We start from the raw sequence: 20975 nt of genomic DNA, 5'->3' as shown, positions 1-20975 counted from the left end.
ATAGATTACTTATACATCATGCAGAAGCCAGCAACAGCACCCTGGAACCTTCCTCTCAGCACCTCCGACCTCCAGAAACTCAAAGCCGGTTTCATCCCAGAAGATCAAGACGACAAATGGTACTTCTACACCTCGCCCACGGCTACCGAACAGCTCATCACAGTGCACATAGTTCGGAACATGATGAACGTCGAAATGTTTGTACTTGAAGTCACAGCTAGCGAAAGCAGCGGTGGGGATATTATCAGCGCGGAGATCAAATCTATTACATGGGAAACAAGTCGAGGTTGTCTTTCTGAGGAGGAAGCTAAATACGAGGCTGTTATGCTGGTTAGAGTCGTTTTGCGGTGTGAGGTTGATGCGCTGCCGGCGTATGAATCTGATTCGTGAGGTTTGATGTATAGGTTGTGCGTATACATGAGGAAGGGGTGTCAGGTTCAAGGTTTCGGTCGCTTCGCTCATGCACGAGCGGAATTAAAGACATAATGAAGGACCATGCTATTCAAAGACGCGGTCAGGATCTGAGGCATGAGAATATGTAATTATGGCTTATATCGGCTTATATTTCGTGCTAAAATATCCATGTTCTTGATACAATTGAATTTTATTCCAGACAAGTTCACCTCCATGAAATTAGACGTACCACACAACAGCTTTAAGGAATATGCTACTAAGCTCGGCCGTGTAGGTTATCATGGTTCTAGAGCGCCCTTGGAAATGACAGATTGGAAAGATCAAGTTTCGTCTTCGGGGTAGATGGTACGTTCACGTAAATGAACATCACATTAAGTATGCACTTTTTTTTCATAGTTTACGGGTTAGTAGCCATTCGATCGATCACCGTTACAGTTCTTTTATGATCTATCAACTCTTAACTTTCGCTCTATTGCCATTCATGATTTCAAGTGTAGACGTTCGCAGCATCCAAATTTACATTGTAGCTCCACATCTCGTCAGGCATCCTGACCAGTCCACAGTCAAATCCGCTAGCAACGACAGCTCTCTATCTTTTTCACTGCTGCTGCTGCTACTTGGTAAACTGTGCATGGGCGTAGGATCATGGCCATGGTCATTATATCTCAGTCGGCGAAAGTTGCGAGCGTGCAAGTTGAAGACTTTTATTTACCACTAAGGTTGCCTTTTATATCACGACCTGCTCAGATAATGTTATGGATATCGCCTTAATAGCTAAGAAACTATAGCGGTAAGCATACTCTTGAGATCCGCCTTGGAGACGATAATATTTTGTTGTGCCTACCCATAAAATACGTTCCGCACATGGTTCACGAAAAAAGACTCAACTAATGAAGACTGGAGCAAAATTCTCCTTGGGACGCACTTAATATATTCTTATCTATGTTCGCCCTGTAAAGGTATTACTGTAAAGTACAGTCATTAGCCGACTTTTTTTTTTTAAGGACCCTCTCATTTCGAAGGCTTGTTAAGGCACTTTTACTGGTGGATCCGACAGGGTTCTAAAGACCAAGCACTAGAAGACTTGAAAACTCGTTTTAAAACGGTATATCCCCATTTAAGCCCTGGATTCTGACGGAAGATCGTCCAATCCGTATTATGATATTTGTTGAATAAGTGGGAGCGAACAGAGATAAGAATACTGTGCGTGGCTTACGATCTGACAAAGACGGTATGTATCTGGGGAGAGGCGAATTCCATTACCTAAAAGGAGATTGTAGTTACCAGATTTCTTTATAGCAATTTAAAGTACTAACAAAGGGACCGAAGGGCGTAGAACCATCAATGTTAGATATAATTCGTTGGCTATGTAACTTTGTTCTAGTCACAAATCACTGTTTACAAAAGAGAACAAGTACTAAGAGAGTTACTTAATTACTATCTACTAAGACAATCTAATATATTTAAAGACAGTTATATAATTGCTGTCTACTAGGATAATAAAGATAAAGAAAGTTATGTCTAGGACAATGAAGATAAAGAAAGTTATGTGATTACTGTTCACTAACACAATTAGAATAGCAAATAAAAACGTGTATAAATAAATACCTAAATTGACCATCTAGTAAATAGTTGTAGATTCATTATCCTCGATATTTTAGCCAAGATGCCTCTAATAAACGAAGTAAGCAACAGCAATAGTAGTAGCGAACTAGACAGTACTATAGATACTAAGCTAGCAGTAAGTGTCTATGAACCCGTAAACTCCGATGGCAGATGGCCAGTAGAGCTCGGTAGGGAGTGTCTCATATGCTTGGAAACTTGCTCGGAACAACGTCCTATGTGGAGAGCAGGTCATTGTAGGCATGGAATATGTAAACTGTGTTTCATAAAATTGCTGAGTGAACAAAAGCAGCCAGGTCAGTGGGCTCTTTGCCCATTTTGCCGAGCTAGTTTAGATCTTAGAATAAGATGGTCTCTCCCTCCACCTTGTAAATTTACAGTTTCATACGATCATTGGGATGGCCATTACTTCCGAAAACTACCTCAAGACAGATATCTGGCCGGTAAGAATGAGGATGGGGATAGAGTGGTAATAGAAAACACTTCATATTTGGAAATTCGCCAACTGGGAGATTTTACGGAGATCCATTTGAAACGGACAATGGGTTTGAAGGTAACGTCATGTATCCACAACCATTCCGTTAATTGCAAGCAATCGGAAGCTATTAGTCAGTCGAAAAGGATTTCCCAGATTCTCGATCTACTTGCATCGGAGTTCAAGCGCGAAACAGATATCTCGCGGTCTAAAGATAGAATTTCCTTTTGCGTTGCTAAAGAGATTCAACCTGGAGATGAGCCACTGTTTGTTGAGACTCTACTTCAAAAGTCTACATCGCGGCTAGATGGTGACTGCCAAGAACTTGAGTCTATTCCTTGTGGTTCGAAGTCAGGTATTCGTTCCTACGAATTCATATTGTGGAATACCAAGATTCGGGAACGAAGCTATCCTCATGCGTTAATTCCTCCAAGCTGTCTCCCTCCAGAAGACAAGTTAACCCGGAAAAGGATCTTCCGGACATTTGTTGACATCCATAAGGTTCTAGCTTTGAGATTTCCCGAGATCCAACAAGCAACGGATGTTGTACCGTTCCTCGAGTCCAAGGGACTTCGAATGTCGAATACTAGGCTTGCACTACACCCTGGAAAAGAGTTTAGCGATGTGGTAACACGATCTTCGGTAATCAGCACTGTCGCTGAAGCTATACAAGAACGTCTAGGTAGACCGACAGCTTTGCGTTTAGATGAGGACGATCGGCCATTCGAGGATGCACGACGGGAATACATTTCTCCATGGTACAATGAATTAGAGGAATTATACCGTGCAAACTTCGAATTTGCGAAGGACTAGGAGAGAGAAATACAGCTTTCGAGAAAGTACGAGGAAGTTTCTCCGCTTCGAAAAGGTGTGAAACCTAGGGCAAAATAGGGATCCGATTCCAATAGAAGGCGATAACAAAAACACAATCTGGATCGGACCAGTGAGTTTCGCACTGCAAATAAGATTGACAGAGGGTAGACGGGGTCTTCGTTGCGACACGGCTGGCGAAAGGAATAAAAAGAAAGAGTTGGGAACTCAGAGGGGCAGTAGGTGTTCGGTGTATCTGTAAGAGTAATAGTACTAAAAGGCAAGTGAATAATGATTATGGTGCCAGTAAGTAGGCCTGTATAGTATCATGGTTGTGTGTGTGCGGGCAAGGTGTAATGATGGGCTGGTCACAATGAGGAACGGTTTTAAAATGGCATTGACCGTAATTTAATAGTAATCTGTTTAAAAGTAAAGAGAGAAGGGGGGTCTTGTATCTGATATTGGAAGATATAGTAGAGTTTTATAATCTAAAAAGTGTAAACTACAATAGAAGGGAAACTATATGCCAAGATTGATTATGTTCGGAACGGAAATTTCCATTGGCGAGAAAATGACAATTGGCCTTTAGTAGGCACGTTCATCGATGAGACTAGGCCGTTTTTCGGGTGAACCCCAGTTCATTAGACAGTTGGAATTGTTAAAGGCTTTATCGGGCATCTTTATCCGCCTGGGACACAGTCTTCCCCTTTGACATTTTCTTAGTCACAAAAATCACAAAACCAATATTAAGACTGACGAATGAATAATACATCTAGTTTTAAATCTTCTGGTGATTATATGAGGTGCACAGACTCCAGCAACAAGATACAAATTATGGCCGCCTCCCCTCCCGCATTTCACATCAATCATCCCTACTTATCCATCCTTGCTGTGAAAGCTTGCCTGCGACAACCTCCCCATCAATGCCACTCTTTTCTACCGTTTCCCTCTTCATCTAAATTCTTCGTAGCAATTCTAAAAAGGCAAAAATCAATGTTTCAGTTGTGTGGACAGCAGGAACATGTGATAGTGCTGAACCTCATGGTGAATTGTGGCCCGTCGGAACCCCGCCTCTCTCGCCTCTCTCTCCGGCTCTCCAACTCCTTCCACGTCCTCTGCATCTCAGCTTTCTTCTTCTCCTCCTCCTCCTTCTTTTTCTTTTCTTCAATTTCTGCTGCGTCTTCGGTTGGCCACTTATTAACAATTAAATCGTAAAGCTCCTTGGCAATTGGCCAGATCCGACGGAGAATTTCCATGGTGCTGAAAAAACGTTCGATATATTTGATAACCGTCTCAAATTTCTCCCTTTTTTTGAGAAGCCAACTCATTGCGATGGTAGTGACGTAGGAATGTTCGAGAATTGGATATCGGTAGGGTACGACGTAGAGACTGGAGATGAGCTACTTGGGTTGTATTTTCGAATGCTTAGTTATACTAGAACGGCTAGCAGAAGTTTTGGATTTGACGAAATCAGATCTTATTTCTAAGCGTATTGTTGCAATATTGATGGATCGCTGATAGAGTCCAGGAAGCTGTGGTGTTTTTCCAAGAACTGGGGGTTTCCTTCTGCTCTAATAATACTTTCGGGTCTCTGGATTACGGCGAAGTGTTTGCACGGCTTCCAAAGTTTCATTCTGAAATGCTCGCCTTGTGCATACAGTACGGAGAGAAGACGGGAAGAAGACATGCTGCCAAAGAAGTGTCTGCATGGGAGGGTTCTTGCATGCTTCTAGAATGAAATACTGTAAAGGAAGTTTTCTGGCCTATGTATGATGCTATTCAGAACTCTGAGACGCAGATTTGGTCTTTGTATCTAGTATATATCATGGCTTCATGTCTCTCAGTCATGGAGAGTTTCGTTTGTATGGCGGCAGAGTTGCTGGAAGACAGTAAGATCGGACTTATGCAGCCCACAAACCTGTTAGTTTACGTTAATTCCCAGCCAATGATTGAACATTCTTTCGAAATCAGTCAAATAAAAGATGTCCACAAAGTTCTTTGTGGGTACAATCCAACCGGAGCATTAGGCATGTTTGCGATGGCAAACGCTTGCGAAAGCTTTGACATGCACAATAACTGGGTGTATACAAGATCCAAAGAAGTACGAACTATGTTCGTGACTGAAATTGGATGTAAAGACGAGATGCAATTTTAATTCAAAGAGCCTTCCCGATCGCAAGTATTTGTTTACAAAATTTGAAGCGTCATTATGATGTTCCCGATCACAAATATATTGAAAGCAAATGACAGCATCCCATATTCAGCAAAGCATGAAAGACGTTCGTTGGGGCAGACAAGACAGACATCAATGTTTGAGGCACTATAGTAAACAAGAACTTTGAGCAGAAATTTGAGCATCTCAAAGGTTCCTTTCGTATGAAAACGTTGAGTCGAGGAAATCTCAGAACATGTACACCTTGAGAACAAGTTATGCTTGGCCATCTGTCTTCCAGTAGGTCAGCTTGAAATTACATGTTACAATGACTTTAAGTGCTGGAAGATTTGGTCAAAGTTAAATCATGAACGTAATCTGAAGAAATGGGTAATTTTATGCTCTTCTTCACAATCAGCCGTAATTTGAGTAACACTTATTCTAAACTAATAGCATACCTACTAACCACGGGAAATACTTAAAAAAAAATTAACGGCCCTTTGCAAACAGATGTCTCTGAAAAATACTCTATATTTACTTGGAACAAATTGAGTCCAATAGCATTCTAGATAAAGTATCGTGCTTCGTCGAATAGGTTCTGCTGGTGGATTGTAATATTCTGGCGCCCATTATTGAACATGTAGAGCTGTTCCGAACTACTCACTATTATTTTGATTGACCAATAGAATGCCACTATTGATCATTTACCTAATCAAATAGTCAATATATTAGAGTTAACTAATTAGACGCTCGTTTCGTTAACGTCACGCTAGGGTGCTTCACCGTCGCCGTTTAAGTGAATTGTAGAGTATTATCGTCGATTTAAACTAGTGAATATCTAATCTTATTAAACCCATTACTTGCCGATCGTAATACACTACTAGGTGGCGATTTTGAGGTTAAATCGCGAAACGCCTTAACTAGTTTATTCCTATAGCTTTTTTTAAAGGTACTTACTTTACTTAATTATTTTATAATAAATAGTATATATATATAACCTTTACCTCTTACAAAAATCTTGTTTAATATCTTATTATTCTTATTAAAAATTCCTATTACTCTATCTTAATATATTAAGTACGATTTATATATTTAAGTTTAAGATAGTAAAATAGCTAGTTAATTTATTAATTATAATAAATTAACTAATTAATTAATATTACCTAATTAATAGTAGTATCTTATTAGTTAATTAAAATAATTATAAGTAGTTCTAAATAGAGATAGGTAAATAAAGTTTAATATAAGTAAACTCTTTTAAGAAACCTCTATTAATATATTAATTCTCTTTAAGTATTAAATTATTAATATATTAGTCTAATTTAAAATTTAAAATTTAGTTTTATAGTTGTCCCTTACTATAAGGTTTAGCCATAATAGAGTAAACCTAATTATAGGTAAAAATCTCTTTAGACTTCTTAGTTAGATCTTATATAACTCGAGTAGTGTTAACTAGCAAGAGTCGGGGCTAGTATATACACATGTCTCTTTCGATAATTAGTAAGGTCGAACTCTTCGCTGAGTTGCGATTCTTTCGGTGGGGAATAACTCCTTTATACTCACTTTAAAAGTCCCCCCCGGTGAAAAATAAAAATTAATATCTTTGTACTCCTACCACATTTAGACTCGAGAAACGCCACACTATTTAATTATGTGAACAATAACTATAACTGAACAGTGAATCTTCATTCAATACTTGGGTCCGGATTATATTTAACCGCTTCTGTTGTTGAACTAAAGAGGCTTCAAGACACAAAGAACCTGATCTCTAGAGTGTAAGCACCTCAAAAAAATGTCTAAATTCTGGAAGAATATCAAGAAGGTGTTCTTTGAAAAGACTCCAACCGAAATGTTCTCTCCCCCTACAGAACCGACTCCCAGCCAAGTCCTACCAACCTCTACTTCAGCACGACCATCCACTACTCTACCCCACCGACCCTCTACTCAAGCTCAACCATCTTGCCCACCGACACCACCTCCAAAACCCCATGCCTACATCTCCACTTCCCTGCACCAAGCATTCATCCGCTCACACACCCTCCCACCACTGACGCCCCTCGAGCGAGCCATCATCGACGATGATTTCATCGCCCCTCTCCCACCCCTAGAATCCAGTTTTCTGGACCAAACCGCAGAGATGCACACCCCAGAAGCCATTCTCTCGGCGTTTAATAACTCTTTTGGGACGTGGTATACTATGGATAGGTTTGAGGGCATGTTGCATAATGCGTGGAAAAATGGGGTGTTAAAAAAGTGGGTTAAGGATAGTATGGTTGACATAGGAGTTTATTATTCGTTCGTTAGCGCGGAGGAGGGTAGGGAGGTTTGATGGGGGGATTGTGGGCAGGAGGGGTGAGATATTGAAGCGAGAAAGATGTGGATTCGAGTCCCTTACAGTTGTGTTAGATTTCTGTCTAGATTTGGGAAATTGGTATGATTCTATATTATATTTTCGAAAAGTGGTTTTTCAAAAGAACGTCCCAAATATTCCTCCCATTAACACCACCAGATTGATCCACAGTTCCTGAATCGAACATCAGAAAAGTTCTCTTTTATGAATTCCATCAATGAATGGTCCTTGATTCGCAATCCTAACAGTAACCCAAATCCGACAATATCAAATATCCTTCCATCCGCTGCACCAAACTGACCTTCGAACTGGTCATCTAACCCAACGAACTTTCTTTCTCCACCATAAACTTCATCAACAATAATCCTTAATTTCATGATCCTACACCCCAGACTTTCATTCCAATGCGGCAATGCTACCCACCCCAGAACACTTTCTTTCATCTCGACAGATCTCAAATTGCACCCGCACCTACGGTTTTGCGGTCTGTAATCCATATGTCTATAAACGAGTACTCGTCTCTACAATCTTCTTTGTAAAGTATTTTGTTCAATGCAGCATCACGACACGCGTTCCAATCTTTCCCGTCCATCTGCTGGGTGAAGCTTCGGTTAAGAGCTTCAAGTAATTGGTTGGATGTAACAGTAGGCTGATTTATATCGTCATCAAGAAGATAAAATGCGTCCTTGTCTGAGATTTTTCTTTCCATCGATGTTGATGTGGATCCATTGAAGAAGTACGGGGCAACGTCTGCAGACAGGTAAATGACATCTTCTTGAGGAACTGGCCCACTACCATACGGCCCGTGTTTGAGTTCCCTTTCGATTTCTTTTTTCTTAGTTCCCGAAAATTTATTTCTGGCGTTTTTCGCAGTTTCTTTTACTTTTTTTCCGAAAGAGGATGACATTTTGGAGGATCTATGGTTCTATAAAATGGAAGCTTTGTGGTATGGGGAATGAGGAAAGCGAGAAACGGGAGGAAACCCACCTCTTTATAGATTTTCGAAGACCTTCTGAAGTTATTCACAATCGTTCTTTTACCATTCATAGCTAGAATATTGAACTTGAATAACATGGATGTTGTGATATTATTGGATATCTCAAAATCCAGTCAAAAAGAAACGCGAAACTCACGGCACGGGATTGTGTTTATGAATATTCAACTGGATATCGAAATCACAAACGATGTCACGGAAGAACAAGCTTCAGCTCTTCATGTATTTATAACCAAAACAAGCATCCTAATTTTGGGAAAATAGCAGACCTTGCCAAAGGTTAATCTTCACCTTCTTAGACATTCACACCTGCGATGAACGGCCATATCTCCTATACTCAAGCAGCAAAAGAACTCCCAAGTGGAATGAACAAGGAATTAATGTCTTTCTACATTCTTTGCCACAACCAGCCTATGGCACATTCATTTCAACCCTTAAATTTCAACCTTCACCTATCCACACCTCAGAACTATCAAAACGTGCCAAAACACACAGTGTAATCCTCTATTCTTATGAATATCTACCTCCTTCGAATTCAAGAATCAAAATTACATCTTTCGACAGTGATTTACTTATCAGAGACTGACTCTTCTCTGAGCTCTTTATGTGGCAGAGTTTTCGTTAATAGGCTTCGAAAATTACTTGGCTGCCTAGAAATTCGCTTCTTATATTTGGCGTTTCATGGGGTTGAAAGAGGTTGTTCTGTTACGTATTTTCTTGGGAGAAGGAATCGAGAGTTCGAGAATTAGGTGGAGGAGCTCTTTTTGGTCTGGAGACCGGCCCTTCTGGTTTGGACTTAGACTGCTGGTTGTCAATTAATTCCACCATCACTACCGGTGCTTGATTTGCAGTAATATTTATCTTAGCCTTTTGTGACTTACTAAGTTAACATGAGTTAGAGGTTCAAGAACCGTGCGATTCCCGTAAGGTAAATACTTTGCTTCATTTCTACATCTCTTTGCAAGCCTAAGATACAGTCAACGAGACTCGCACAGAACTATTGACTGTGGGAACTCTTTTTTACTTGAGCAGGCTTCGATGCAGAGATGGACTACTTGAGATTTGATATGATTGTCTGTGCAATGGATGAACAATCCAAGGGAAGCAGACAAGACCGAGTCAACTCATACCTACCATTAATACACTCACAAAAGCAGCTGCACTTTGTGATTGTTCAATAGGAAGACCAGGTGTTGAAAGAATATGAATGAATGGCTGCTCCACATAGATTGGCGTATGACCGAGTTCAAGCATCTCGACGACCTCATGAAACTATGATGGACAACATGATTACTCTAGAATGGTTAGTGAAGACTATGATGAGTCTTTCTGCTATCGATTCATACCAGGAAGTCAAATGATGATCCATCAAGCTCTGACACTCCTCCAACTCACAACCTACAGCTTGAAGGTGAGTTTGTGTCCCAAAATTTAGACAAATCTGTCAAGTTCATCATGAATACTGCAAACAAATCATAGATCGTGTCGCTCTTTGATTGAGATTATAGGATACGTGCGTTCTGAAAAATTTCATGCTGATGCAATCAACAGCAATTAACAAGTTTGAAGTGAATGCCACAAATATTTACGCATTTCAACGCCACACCAGAAAGCTCACAACGAAATTCCCACGAGTCTCGATAGACATAACCACCCCACAGAATGCCATAAGACTGACGAAATTCTCCAAAGACGTTCTATCTTATAACACATATCAACAAAAAATGGCCTCCACCACCCACCATCACCGCCAAAAGTCTCGCTCAAACCAAGACCAAAAGCCAGCAATCCTCAGAAAGCCTCCCCCACACTTCTCCGAAAATCCAAACATCCACCTCTCAACAGCAGCCCTCCAACAATTCACCCGTAATTACTCCTACAGCATACCTCAAGACACCAACCCACACATAAAATACCTGGATCACGATAAAGCCTATCCATGGTTCACCGCCTTAGAGCTACTGAAAGTGTTCAACCGAAGTAGAGGAACCGCCGTCGATATTGAAGGATTTAGACCGATGATAAATGCCGCGCGAGAGAAGAGGGTGATTGAGAATGTAGGATGTGATATAAAAGATACAACTGATTGGCAGTTTACGAAGGCGTGGGTGGAGGGAAGAGGGGGTGATGTTCTGCTGAGAAGTTGGACGGAGCGTGGGAAGATTGAGGGGGGTGGTAGTGGTGGAAGTTTGTGATGGGTGAACGAGTCTGTCTATGTGTGGATATGAATGTGTAGATGAAAGTGATACATGATAAGAGGTTGCCATCAAAGACACCTAGCTTGTAAAGACCTATAAGGCCAACAAGACTTGCACCTTCAATAACAATCACATCTCACATCTTAATTCAAAAATTTCGGTAACCCCTCCACCAAACCAAAACCCAGGCCCAGAAATGACAGCCCCTCCAACCTCACCACACATCACCGACGGCCACCACCACTATCTCTCACCCTACGTCGTTGATAAATTTAAACAACAACCCGATTTTTATATGTTTGCGTACCTAGATAAACACAAGGACGCAACGAATTTAGACGAGGACAAAGAATAGCCGTGGTTCACCGTAGAAACCCTGTTGGCAATCTTAAACAGAAGTTCCAGGCTCAGAATCGACATGCAGGAGTTCATATGTATGGTGGAACGTGCAAAGGGGCTCTGGGCAATTGAAAACCCGGGTGATGGTTCAAGATCTAGTACAGCCTTGCGGCTCACGAAAATTTGGGTGGAGACGGATGCTGTGGCGAGAGGTGACATGAAATGGGGCAGGAAATCGGTAGATTTATCTCCCTAGGTAATCTCAACAAACACATCCAAAAGATGAAGCTACAGAGCTGATCATTTTGAGCAAATGTAGCCAAACAAACATTCTCGACAAGCATGAAGCTATGTAGACGACATGATATCCGCAGCTGATCATATCTGCTCACCACCTCGAATCAAGAGTGCCAACCTCGAATGTCGGCATCTATAAAGAACATCGAACACCTAACTCCCAAGTATCATGTCTGCCTGTCACAATGGATCCAAACCAATTTGACCCCAATCTCGTCCAAAACACTCAACCACCCGAGGGAAAGACGTCTACTACTCAGACAAGGACGTAAAGAACCCGCTCTTGCCCGCGCTGGAACTTTTACGAATCTTTAATCGAAATTTCGGAACCTCCATCGAGATAAATGATCATGAGGCAATGATGGTGCGACCCGAAGAATGTTGGCTGCTTTTGAATGTATCTAAATGCGACATCAAAATGTGGATGTTCGCATGCATTGGCCTGACCCTCAGACCTTCCAGGAACGTGTAGGTAACCCCGGAAAAAATGAGGTTTGGACCTCACTACATTTCCTAGGGACAGGAAGGTAAGAACGTGTTCTCAACATCCACTCGACCTGGTTGACAATCGAGGATTAGCTTGGTGGTGTTCGAGATTCTGGTTTCATGTTATTCAACGAAGATCCTGAGAAATTATAATACAGCATCAAACTCGCAATTTTATTAAACTCCATGACATCGTAAATCTTCCAACCTGCTTCCCACCCAGGGTATGTGGCAAGACATTTGGTGCTGGGTATACGCTTTTGAATTCACACTCCGACTATGGACGGCTGTAGTTGGGCTTGTTTGCCTCGATAGCTTGACCAACAATACTGCTACTCGTCCAAAAGTGCATTTATGCTAAAATCCCGTCCGGCGACGTGACAAATATTATGCAGCGGCTATAACTAAGCCACGATGAGCTAGGTAGCTACAATATGATAAGCTTCTCAACATGGAGGTTGAATCTGCTGTTTCAAATCTGCCTTGGGAGGCCTTGGGGCTTTTGCGTGCAGGCGGGAGCAATATTCATCGAGCCTGCGAAGGCGGACTATGAACCTGCAGAAAATGCTGAATGGATGGCATCTCCCTCCTCGGGTGTCACGAAGAGCTCTAATAGTTCTAAAGCACATGCTGCCACATCCGTGTCGATGCTGGACTCCAGTAGAAGATCATCTTCGGAAAAGTTGAGCCGCGAGAGTGCCAGCAGGTACTTTTGTGATCCACCACGAATCACGGCGAGTTTTTTCTGCATATCATTATCATCGTCAAACCTAGTAACTAAGTGGTAAAGCAAACGGGTTGCGAGCGTGATGATTCTAGAACTGTATCGTGTTAGTCTTCAGGACATACAAAAATGGAAGACGCATTTACCCCTCCTTGTGCCGGGCTCTGTAATCATAAAGATCATCCAACTCGTCACTAATGAGACTCACAAGTCTGCCGATGGCATGAGGGTGCATCGCAATAGCCTTACTCGCAAACGGCGATTGAGTCATGCTCGTCATTAACAGTAAAACCTTGAAACGAAGTCTGGAAAGCACAGCCAGATCCATCTTCTCAGAGGTTTGCGGCAGTGGGGGAACTTCAAAAAGCGTATATGTCAGGCGGTCGAGAATATTGTCCATTACCTGAACAGCCTGGGTGGACTCCGCCACGATCGGGCCAAAACTTTCAGCAAAAACACTCGTTGATAACAAGCGCATCATCGTCTCGAAATCAATGGTGGGTTGGTTTGGGCTAAGCATTACCAACACAAAGTCGAATCGCATCAATTTCCAGAAGCGAACGATGTGCTGTTGCTCGCCCATACACCCGAGCGATACGATCTGGAGAAGCTCCAAGCATTTGCCCACGTCTACGTGTTTTTCATGGATTTCCGCAGACTTGCCTTTCCACCTAGGTATTACTACTAGGTCCGCGGTGAGTTGAGCCAGTGGTACAATTGAATCGGTAAGTGAAGGAGCAATAGCGGATGTCTTCATCTCGAGAGCGGTAGTCAACAGGTCTACCAGGAGGTAAATTGGCGCAAGCTGAAGGGATTGTCAGCGTGTAACGTACTGATGAGATAAATCTCTGCTCACGTATTTATCATCCATACATTTTGTCCACATGGAAACTAGTAGTTCACAGAAATCAATGGGTAAACTCTTTTGATCCTTTTTGAGCCCAAGCTGTGGAATTTTGCTCAATAGATAGGTTTCAAAAGATTCTTTTGGTGCAGAAGGCAGTGCATATTTCTCGAGTTCCTGGATCGTTCGTTGGTGCTGGGAGTCAACTTTGTGATCTAACATGGTTCCCAAGAACTAGACTTATTAGCACACGAAACAATACATGAAGCATCACTTACATCAAAGCGATCATCCTGCATACTGAGGCCGGCAAGGATGGACTCATCGAGAATGAAATCTCTACCCTCAGCCACGTCGGCTGCACCGGCTGCGGTGTCATCTTGCATTACTTCCAATGCGGCGATTGGACTCTCAACAGCTTTCCTTTTTCTCTTCGCCCCAGCCTTGGATGGCGAGCCCATGAGTCGTTTCTGAAACTTCGATGGAGAAACCTTGGATGGAGACAAAAACTCAATCTCTTCGTCGTCAAATCCATCTCTATGCGCAAGCGCTTTCTTCTTTTTAGGCGTCGTCAAATTCGCACCTAGTTTCTCTGAGGTCTCGGCTTTGTTTAATTTGCGAACTCTCTCCGATTCTTCTGCTAGGTCCTGCTTCAAGAAATCCCTCTCAGTCGCGGCATTCTTCTCCGCAGTTTTAGCGGCCTCCAGTGCCTTTTCTTGCTTAGATATCTTCTCCTCATTAAGCTTCCGCATGGCCAGCATTTCTCTTTCATACTGCTTGACGGTTTTCTCCTGCTTACTTCGAACAATAGCAATCTCGCCCGTCTTAGCATTGAGGTCAGACTTCAAAGCGTCTCGTTCTTTCAACAACTAGATCAATCAGCTTGAGCTAATACCTAAGACCACATATTGCCTACATCTTCAATCTGTTTCTGCAATGCATCCGCTCCATGTTGCGAAGCTGCTGGCTGGCTACCAAATGTGTTCGAGGAATCATTTTCTGGTTTTCGGGTTCGGCTGCCTTGTGGTATTGGTTGACTGAACATGGGCGGAGGGGGCATACGAGACCGTTCTCGATCTGCCCCGTTGTTGGCATATGCATTCCCAGCTGTAGCATTGCCATATCGCTGCTGCCGGAATTGTTCTCTCTGTACAGCTTGACTAGTGTGTTCTCGCTGGAGGTTCGGAATGATGGCAGGAGTACTCCTCGACTCGTCAATCACCACCGCATCATCCAGATCCTCATCGTCAATGTCGTCGCCATAGTCAGACGACGGTGCTGCGTTCACGGCAGCCGGTTGCTTGAGAACGCGGGGTTGGGTTTGGGCTTGCGTGAACTGGATGGCATTGTGCTCCAATTCGGCGAGATAATCGTTGGGCAGGTCGTCGAAGTCGTCATCCGAGAAGTTGTTGTCTCCTCCGTTAGGGCTCATATTCTTGTGGATTCCGCATTGAGCACCCAGTCGAACTGTGCATCTGCTGCATTATTCTCAATTGTATCTCAATTGTATTTGGCGGGCAATGGTCGACGCCGACATAGGGACGTGGGACGATAATCCAAAGACGCGACCTGGTACTGCCGTGTTTCACCGCCTTATTTCCATCGAGGTCTGTCACAAGCAAACGCCCGTGCTGCGCGCATCCGGACGGAAATTGGGCCAGGCAAAACAGGCAGGGCAGTGGAAGCTTCATTTGTACGTCAGCGAGGAGCCAAGATTTCCATACTCCCATACTCCCATACCGGTCTTGCGCCAGAGGAAAAAACATCGCCAACAACACATCGCGACATTCTCTCCCCTAACGTCAATTTCTGCTTCCGCTCCAGCTCCTTCTGGATTCGAAACCATTTATTGTCGGGGTGTATCGCGTCCATTTGATGTCCATCCGCTGCGAGCCATAGTCAAAACAGCCCACGCTTGGCCAATCTCTTTTCGCTACCGCGAGATCCGCCAGAACCACAGGAGTTGAAGGACATTCGAGAGGGAAGCTGCACCATAGACCAACATGGCACCACGAAGAGGGATCAAGTTTAACCATCGGAATGGGCATAGCTCGGGCATAGATGGGAGGAGGAGCAGTTTTTCGGATATCAGCGAAGCAGCCTCAGAACCTGGATCTCCAAAACAATCGGGACCAGGAGCGGATGTGGCATTAGAGGTAAGATTGGAGAGCTGCATGTTGTCTACCAGAAAACGACAACTGACATGCATGCGCTCTACAGTTCCAAGACCAACCTGTATCGGAGTATGAAAAAAAGAAGCAAACCTTCATAACGCGGTCGATATGGACGTTTGTGATGATTGGAGCCTTCTTCGGGTCCATGTTCATGGGACACATCTATATCATTATTATTGTGACGGCAGTCCAGATCGTTTCCTTCAAGGAGGTTATTGCGATAGCGAACGTCCCCAGTCGCGCGAGAAGGCTAAGATTTACGAAAGCGTTGAACTGGTATTGGCTTGCTACGACTATGTACTTCTTATACGGTGAAAGCGTCATCTACTACTTCAAGCATATCGTGTTGGTTGACAAGGTCCTTTTGCCATTCGCAACTCATCACCGGTTCATAAGCTTTATGCTCTACGTTATAGGTAAGTGTTGTGAGAAAGCACGTCAGAGTCACAGTAATTAACCAGCAACAGGCTTCGTCTTCTTTGTTACCTCTCTTCAGGCTGGTCATTACCGATTTCAATTTACACAATTCGCTTGGACACACATGGCTCTATACTTGATCGTGGTACAAGCACATTTCATTATGAACAACGTGTTTGAGGGGATGATTTGGTTTTTCCTGCCCGTTTCATTGGTTATTTGCAACGATATATTCGCGTACTTGGTTGGAATTACTGTTGGAAGAACCCAATTGATCAAATTGTCTCCAAAAAAGACCGTGGAGGGATTTCTCGGAGCCTGGATATTTACAGTCATCTTTGGATGTGCCATGGCAAACGTGCTCATGCGATACAAGTATTTCATTTGCCCTGTAAATGTAAGTCGGAGCATCCTCGGATCGATTAATCTTGCTAACATATTTCTAGGATCTTGGTGCAAATATTTGGACTGGACTTGAATGTGTTCCAAATCCGGTATTTCTTCCGCACACGTATCATCTTCCCATCTGGTTTCCATATATCAAATCATTCGTCATGGCACCAATGCAGATCCATATTCTCCTGTTCGCCACTTTTGCGTCGCTCATCGCACCTTTTGGTGGATTCTTCGCCTCGGGTCTTAAGCGTACCTTCAAGATCAAAGACTTTGGAGACTCGATTCCTGGTCACGGAGGCATCACTGATCGTATGGACTGCCAATTTATCATGGGCTTCTTTGCGTACATGTATTACCACAGCTTTATCGCCCAGAACAAAGTCTCTCTCGGAGGTGTTATTGAGCAGGTCATTACGGGTCTTACTCCTGAGGAGCAGATGGAGCTTGTCAAAGGCATCAGCAAGCATCTTGTCAACCAAGGAGTCATCACTGAAGGCGTAAGTTTGTATGATTCGATTAATATAGACCCGCACTAACATCTTGTAGGCACTGCAGTGCTTAAACGAGGTGGTGAGGAGGAGATGATCAATCTTTCTACATTACGATTTACGATATGTTGAAATGCATGCATTCCCGTGTATAATACCCTTTCATTCTAGTCTATACTGCACCCCTACTTGGATTCTTGTTTATTGGGACTCGGTGATTAGGGTGGGCTCTCGCGCTGCTGAAGCATGGCGAAGTGGAAATACTGGTATTTATGGTTACAGTATTCAGCTCGATAGGTAATAATATATGATGTCGCGAGGTAAATCGCCTTTTTGGCTATGATCCATCCTTCTACTTTTAGTGATTCGTGAGCACGATCTTTGCCGCCTGGTGTGAGCATACCCTGTGGGGATTTCAACTAAGTCGTGCTAGAAGAAGGAGCGATTCTGACAGCTGTCAGCGTTTCGACATGCTATCGCTACCTATGTCCAGATTTCACGATAGCACTTGAACAAGTTGTAACGTCAACGCCACGTTCGAAATCGAAATGCACAGCCTATCTTTCGTTGTTCAATTCATTTTTCTTCCTCTGTTGATATCAGCCCATCTTGCTCCTATACACTACACCATTTCACGACGCGGTGGAAGCTTAGACATATCTGATACCGCGAATTTCTCCGCTCTGCATGGTCACCTGCAAGAGATCGAATCTCGCTTTGCCTCAACTACTCGCGAACTAGAGAAGAATACAGTTGTCCGGAAAGCCAGGCGCAGGCATGATACACAAGCCGAGACTGTCCTGTTGGGTGAGGTGGGCAGACCAGGGAATTGGTTTGCGACTTTAGAGCTTGGAGAACCCGCACAGCATATTAAGATGGATTTAGATATGTTGACGGCAGATTGGTAGGTTCTATCTACGAACAGTGATCTGGGTTCATTCTTCCTCGACTTTAACAGCAAAACATACCGCAAGCGACAGTCTCCATGTTAAGTGGCACGAACTAACATCAATGTAGGAGACTCTGAACGACCTCTTTCATTTCCAACATGTCGTCACCCGACGGACATTTTACATCTCAACACGATCGATCGACCGATACTAATCAGCTTCGCACATTGCAGACCAGCGCAGCAATGGATTCGATCACTTGGACCATCTGGTGCATACCTTGGCCTAGCTCCTTCGTCGTCGCTAAGCCAGCTTAATACAACGAGTTTGATGAATCAATTGATCGAGAAGGAGATTATAGATTTGCCAATGTGGTCAATTGTTTTGTTGAATGGTCAAGACGGCTTATTTAGCATTGGAGGTACGCCAGTTGCTGCCATCAGGGAAGTCGAGAGGGAGACACGAAAATTACTCTCAAGTCAAGATAGCCATGTAGAGCTGAAGAGAAGTATGCCTCTTGAAAAAAGAGTTGCCGAATACAAACCGTCAAAGGAAGCAGAATCTAATATGGAGTGGAAGTGGTTGAAAGTCCGGGGCTCTGATGGGTGGTGGCAGGTACAAATGCATGGAGTCTGGGTTGATGGTACCAAAGTGGTCTACAATCAGCCTGCCATTCTTGATGTGCGCTGTCCAACTTCCAAATGTTGGCACGAAACTAACCAGACTAGGTCAATACACCGTTCATTATAGCACCACCTATGGCAGCTAGGGCATTTTATGCTACAACGTCAGGCAGTCGACAACTACCACCTCCTCATGACCAATTTCACGCCTACCCCTGCCTGAGTCCCCCGAAAGTACATCTAGACTTTTCTGGTTGGACGGTCGAAATACTAAAAGGTAGAAGACTTTTCTCTCCAGGTGGTAGATTCAGTCTAGGAAGAATGGCGCCGGGAAGCGGTTACTGTGTTGGCATCATCGTTGAGTCCAGATTTGGGAATGAGAAATCCTCCAAAAAATCTAGAAATCACGACAACGGTTTAGCAAACACTTGGATTATCGGCGAACCATTCTTTAAAGATGTGCAGGTTGCTTTTGAGGTGAGAAAAGCAAAGTATATGTCCGCTGGCTGGAAGGAAAAGCTAAATGTCGCTCAGTGGAAAACGAAACGAGTCGGCTTTCAACGAGTTTGAAGCCGCGTTTCCATTATCTTTTCTTTCGGCACAGCAAAAATCATCTCGAATTCCGAAACAGGTGTCCTCTTGGGACTGGTGGAAACAGATCGCTAAATGGTCAGCGGAAACGAAAATAGTTGGCCAATAACGATTTCTGAGACCGACTTTTTTGTGTTGCTTGGTCTTGTGTTCGTCCTTTGTCCCCGCGGAGTATTGATGAATTGCCGAATTCTGGCATTTCTCACATTTTACAGCGAATATTTTGGTGCTTCAACATTATCACGAACCATTCCAAATTTGTAAATACACTCTCTTGTTTTCAGACCGAGAAGTAGATATAAAAATTAATGTTTGGAAAGCTGTAAGGAAACCGTGGCAAGTCAAATTTTGATGCTCACGACTGTAAGGTACTAAATTACTAGACAGTCCGCTCTTTTACTAGCACACAGCTACCAAGCCCTCCCACAACAACGATCTCGTAAGTATAAGGACATCTGATGAACTAGATCGAAGGTTAGATTCGATCACACCGGATTCTGTCGATTTAGCGCCATGGAAAATCTACATAATAGTGCTCATTTCCACCCATTGTTCCCCTTCTCTATTCGCCTCTTGTCATCTCTACTTTCACCACCTGTGTTCCTCATATTCTCTGACCCTATATCGTTTATAAACTCTCAGCTAACCGAGTTATTCAAAATGCTCGCTTTCAAGAGCATTCTTCTCCTCGCCTTCACGTGGGCTCTGGCGGCCACCGCCCTGCCGGTTTCCGATGGGGGCAATCCCAAGCAGCCTATTATTTTACTCCCAGGCCAGGTGGTTTTGAGAGACCTTTCAAAGTTGGATCAGGCTGTTATGCGTTTGACTTTTAAAATCAATGATAAGGAAGGTACGTTAATAGTGAATATTTTGTCTTGAGATCACCAGATGAATCCCATTTGATTGCAATTTCTTAGTACGAGAACGGTGATTTGGGACATAAACGGCCTTTTGTCTCTTTATGTGCAGCCGGTTAAGTTGTGCCAAAATACATTGGCTGATAAGAATCCAGGTTCATTCAAGAAAGTAAAACCAATAGTCGATGCGTTCAGGGCGGTCGACAAAGCGAACCGAAGGGCAATTGAGGATGTACAGACCGTATCGGAGACTATAGATATTGACAGCTCTCAAAAGATCGCCTCTCTCCTTACCAAGGATGTTGCGGTCGATGTCCGACGTGCTGTGAAGGCTGTGATGAAGAAGAAGACCAAATTTGAGGCGGTTGAGGCGAGAGATTTGGTTTTGAACGCCTTGAAGAGGATGAAGAATGATCATGGTATGTTCTTTCTTGTATTATGTTTTTGGGTGGCAAGGGACTGATGTCATTGGTTAGATAACTTCAGTGCAAAGCTCATGGAGAAGATGGACAACTCGACATTGGTGGATGGAAACGCTGCAGTTGCGTCTATCAGTAAGGCTTTAGATGAAGGCATTGAGAGGTTCTCTCGACGAAGTTCAGAGGTTCACCCAATGGAGGATGATGGTGCAGAGAGCGATTCTGAATAGGGTATAATGTGTGGTTTAGACTAGTTACTAATGTTTAAAATAATTACTGAATACTCTATGTCTTTCTACATATTGTGAACAAGTCTTTTCACTTTGCAACTGGGGCTTTTGGGCATGGTCATCTTCTCACAGGGGATGGACCTATAGCAAGGTGACTGACGATAGTGGCTGGTTCGAGTGAAGG

At 43.2% G+C, this 20975-nt stretch overlaps 9 protein-coding genes across 9 annotated transcripts; 6 read left to right on the top strand and 3 right to left on the bottom strand.

Annotated features, from left to right (window-relative positions):
- Positions 1 to 18: 18 nt before the first annotated feature.
- GLAREA_09599 (uncharacterized protein) lies at positions 19 to 390 on the top strand (the record flags this gene model as incomplete). The annotated part of the gene is made up of 1 exon (XM_008086195.1): positions 19 to 390. The coding sequence occupies one exon, from the start codon at positions 19 to 21 to the stop codon at positions 388 to 390; it is 372 nt and encodes a 123-aa protein (XP_008084386.1).
- A 1690-nt stretch (positions 391 to 2080) lies between these two features.
- Positions 2081 to 3325, top strand: GLAREA_09598 (RING/U-box; the record flags this gene model as incomplete). The annotated part of the gene is made up of 1 exon (XM_008086194.1): positions 2081 to 3325. One exon carries the CDS (start codon positions 2081 to 2083, stop codon positions 3323 to 3325), a length of 1245 nt encoding a protein of 414 aa, XP_008084385.1.
- Positions 3326 to 4320: 995 nt separating this feature from the next.
- On the bottom strand, positions 4321 to 4578 carry GLAREA_09597 (uncharacterized protein; the record flags this gene model as incomplete). The annotated part of the gene is made up of 1 exon (XM_008086193.1): positions 4321 to 4578. One exon carries the CDS (start codon positions 4576 to 4578, stop codon positions 4321 to 4323), a length of 258 nt encoding a protein of 85 aa, XP_008084384.1.
- Positions 4579 to 7266: 2688 nt separating this feature from the next.
- GLAREA_09596 (uncharacterized protein) lies at positions 7267 to 7803 on the top strand (the record flags this gene model as incomplete). The annotated part of the gene is made up of 1 exon (XM_008086192.1): positions 7267 to 7803. One exon carries the CDS (start codon positions 7267 to 7269, stop codon positions 7801 to 7803), a length of 537 nt encoding a protein of 178 aa, XP_008084383.1.
- Positions 7804 to 8278: 475 nt separating this feature from the next.
- On the bottom strand, positions 8279 to 8731 carry GLAREA_09595 (uncharacterized protein; the record flags this gene model as incomplete). The annotated part of the gene is made up of 1 exon (XM_008086191.1): positions 8279 to 8731. The coding sequence occupies one exon, from the start codon at positions 8729 to 8731 to the stop codon at positions 8279 to 8281; it is 453 nt and encodes a 150-aa protein (XP_008084382.1).
- A 1811-nt stretch (positions 8732 to 10542) lies between these two features.
- GLAREA_09594 (uncharacterized protein) lies at positions 10543 to 11013 on the top strand (the record flags this gene model as incomplete). Its single annotated transcript, XM_008086190.1, has 1 exon — positions 10543 to 11013. One exon carries the CDS (start codon positions 10543 to 10545, stop codon positions 11011 to 11013), a length of 471 nt encoding a protein of 156 aa, XP_008084381.1.
- Positions 11014 to 12685: 1672 nt separating this feature from the next.
- On the bottom strand, positions 12686 to 15138 carry GLAREA_09593 (uncharacterized protein; the record flags this gene model as incomplete). The annotated part of the gene is made up of 5 exons (XM_008086189.1): positions 12686 to 12959; positions 13009 to 13667; positions 13719 to 13940; positions 13985 to 14575; positions 14623 to 15138. The coding sequence occupies 5 exons, from the start codon at positions 15136 to 15138 to the stop codon at positions 12686 to 12688; spliced, it is 2262 nt and encodes a 753-aa protein (XP_008084380.1).
- Positions 15139 to 15709: 571 nt separating this feature from the next.
- GLAREA_09592 (Acid protease) lies at positions 15710 to 19264 on the top strand (the record flags this gene model as incomplete). Its single annotated transcript, XM_008086188.1, has 8 exons — positions 15710 to 15862; positions 15927 to 16296; positions 16348 to 16694; positions 16744 to 17194; positions 17240 to 17263; positions 17785 to 18085; positions 18290 to 18752; positions 18800 to 19264. The coding sequence occupies 8 exons, from the start codon at positions 15710 to 15712 to the stop codon at positions 19262 to 19264; spliced, it is 2574 nt and encodes an 857-aa protein (XP_008084379.1).
- A 681-nt stretch (positions 19265 to 19945) lies between these two features.
- Positions 19946 to 20791, top strand: GLAREA_09591 (uncharacterized protein; the record flags this gene model as incomplete). Its single annotated transcript, XM_008086187.1, has 3 exons — positions 19946 to 20135; positions 20298 to 20561; positions 20619 to 20791. 3 exons carry the CDS (start codon positions 19946 to 19948, stop codon positions 20789 to 20791), a joined length of 627 nt encoding a protein of 208 aa, XP_008084378.1.
- Between the last annotated feature and the right edge of the window lie 184 nt (positions 20792 to 20975).

Source organism: Glarea lozoyensis, assembly GCF_000409485.1.
Source record: "Glarea lozoyensis ATCC 20868 chromosome Unknown GLAREA4, whole genome shotgun sequence".
Taxonomy (NCBI): Eukaryota; Fungi; Ascomycota; class Leotiomycetes; order Helotiales; family Helotiaceae; genus Glarea; species Glarea lozoyensis.
This window is presented reverse-complemented; position numbering and strand designations above follow the sequence as displayed.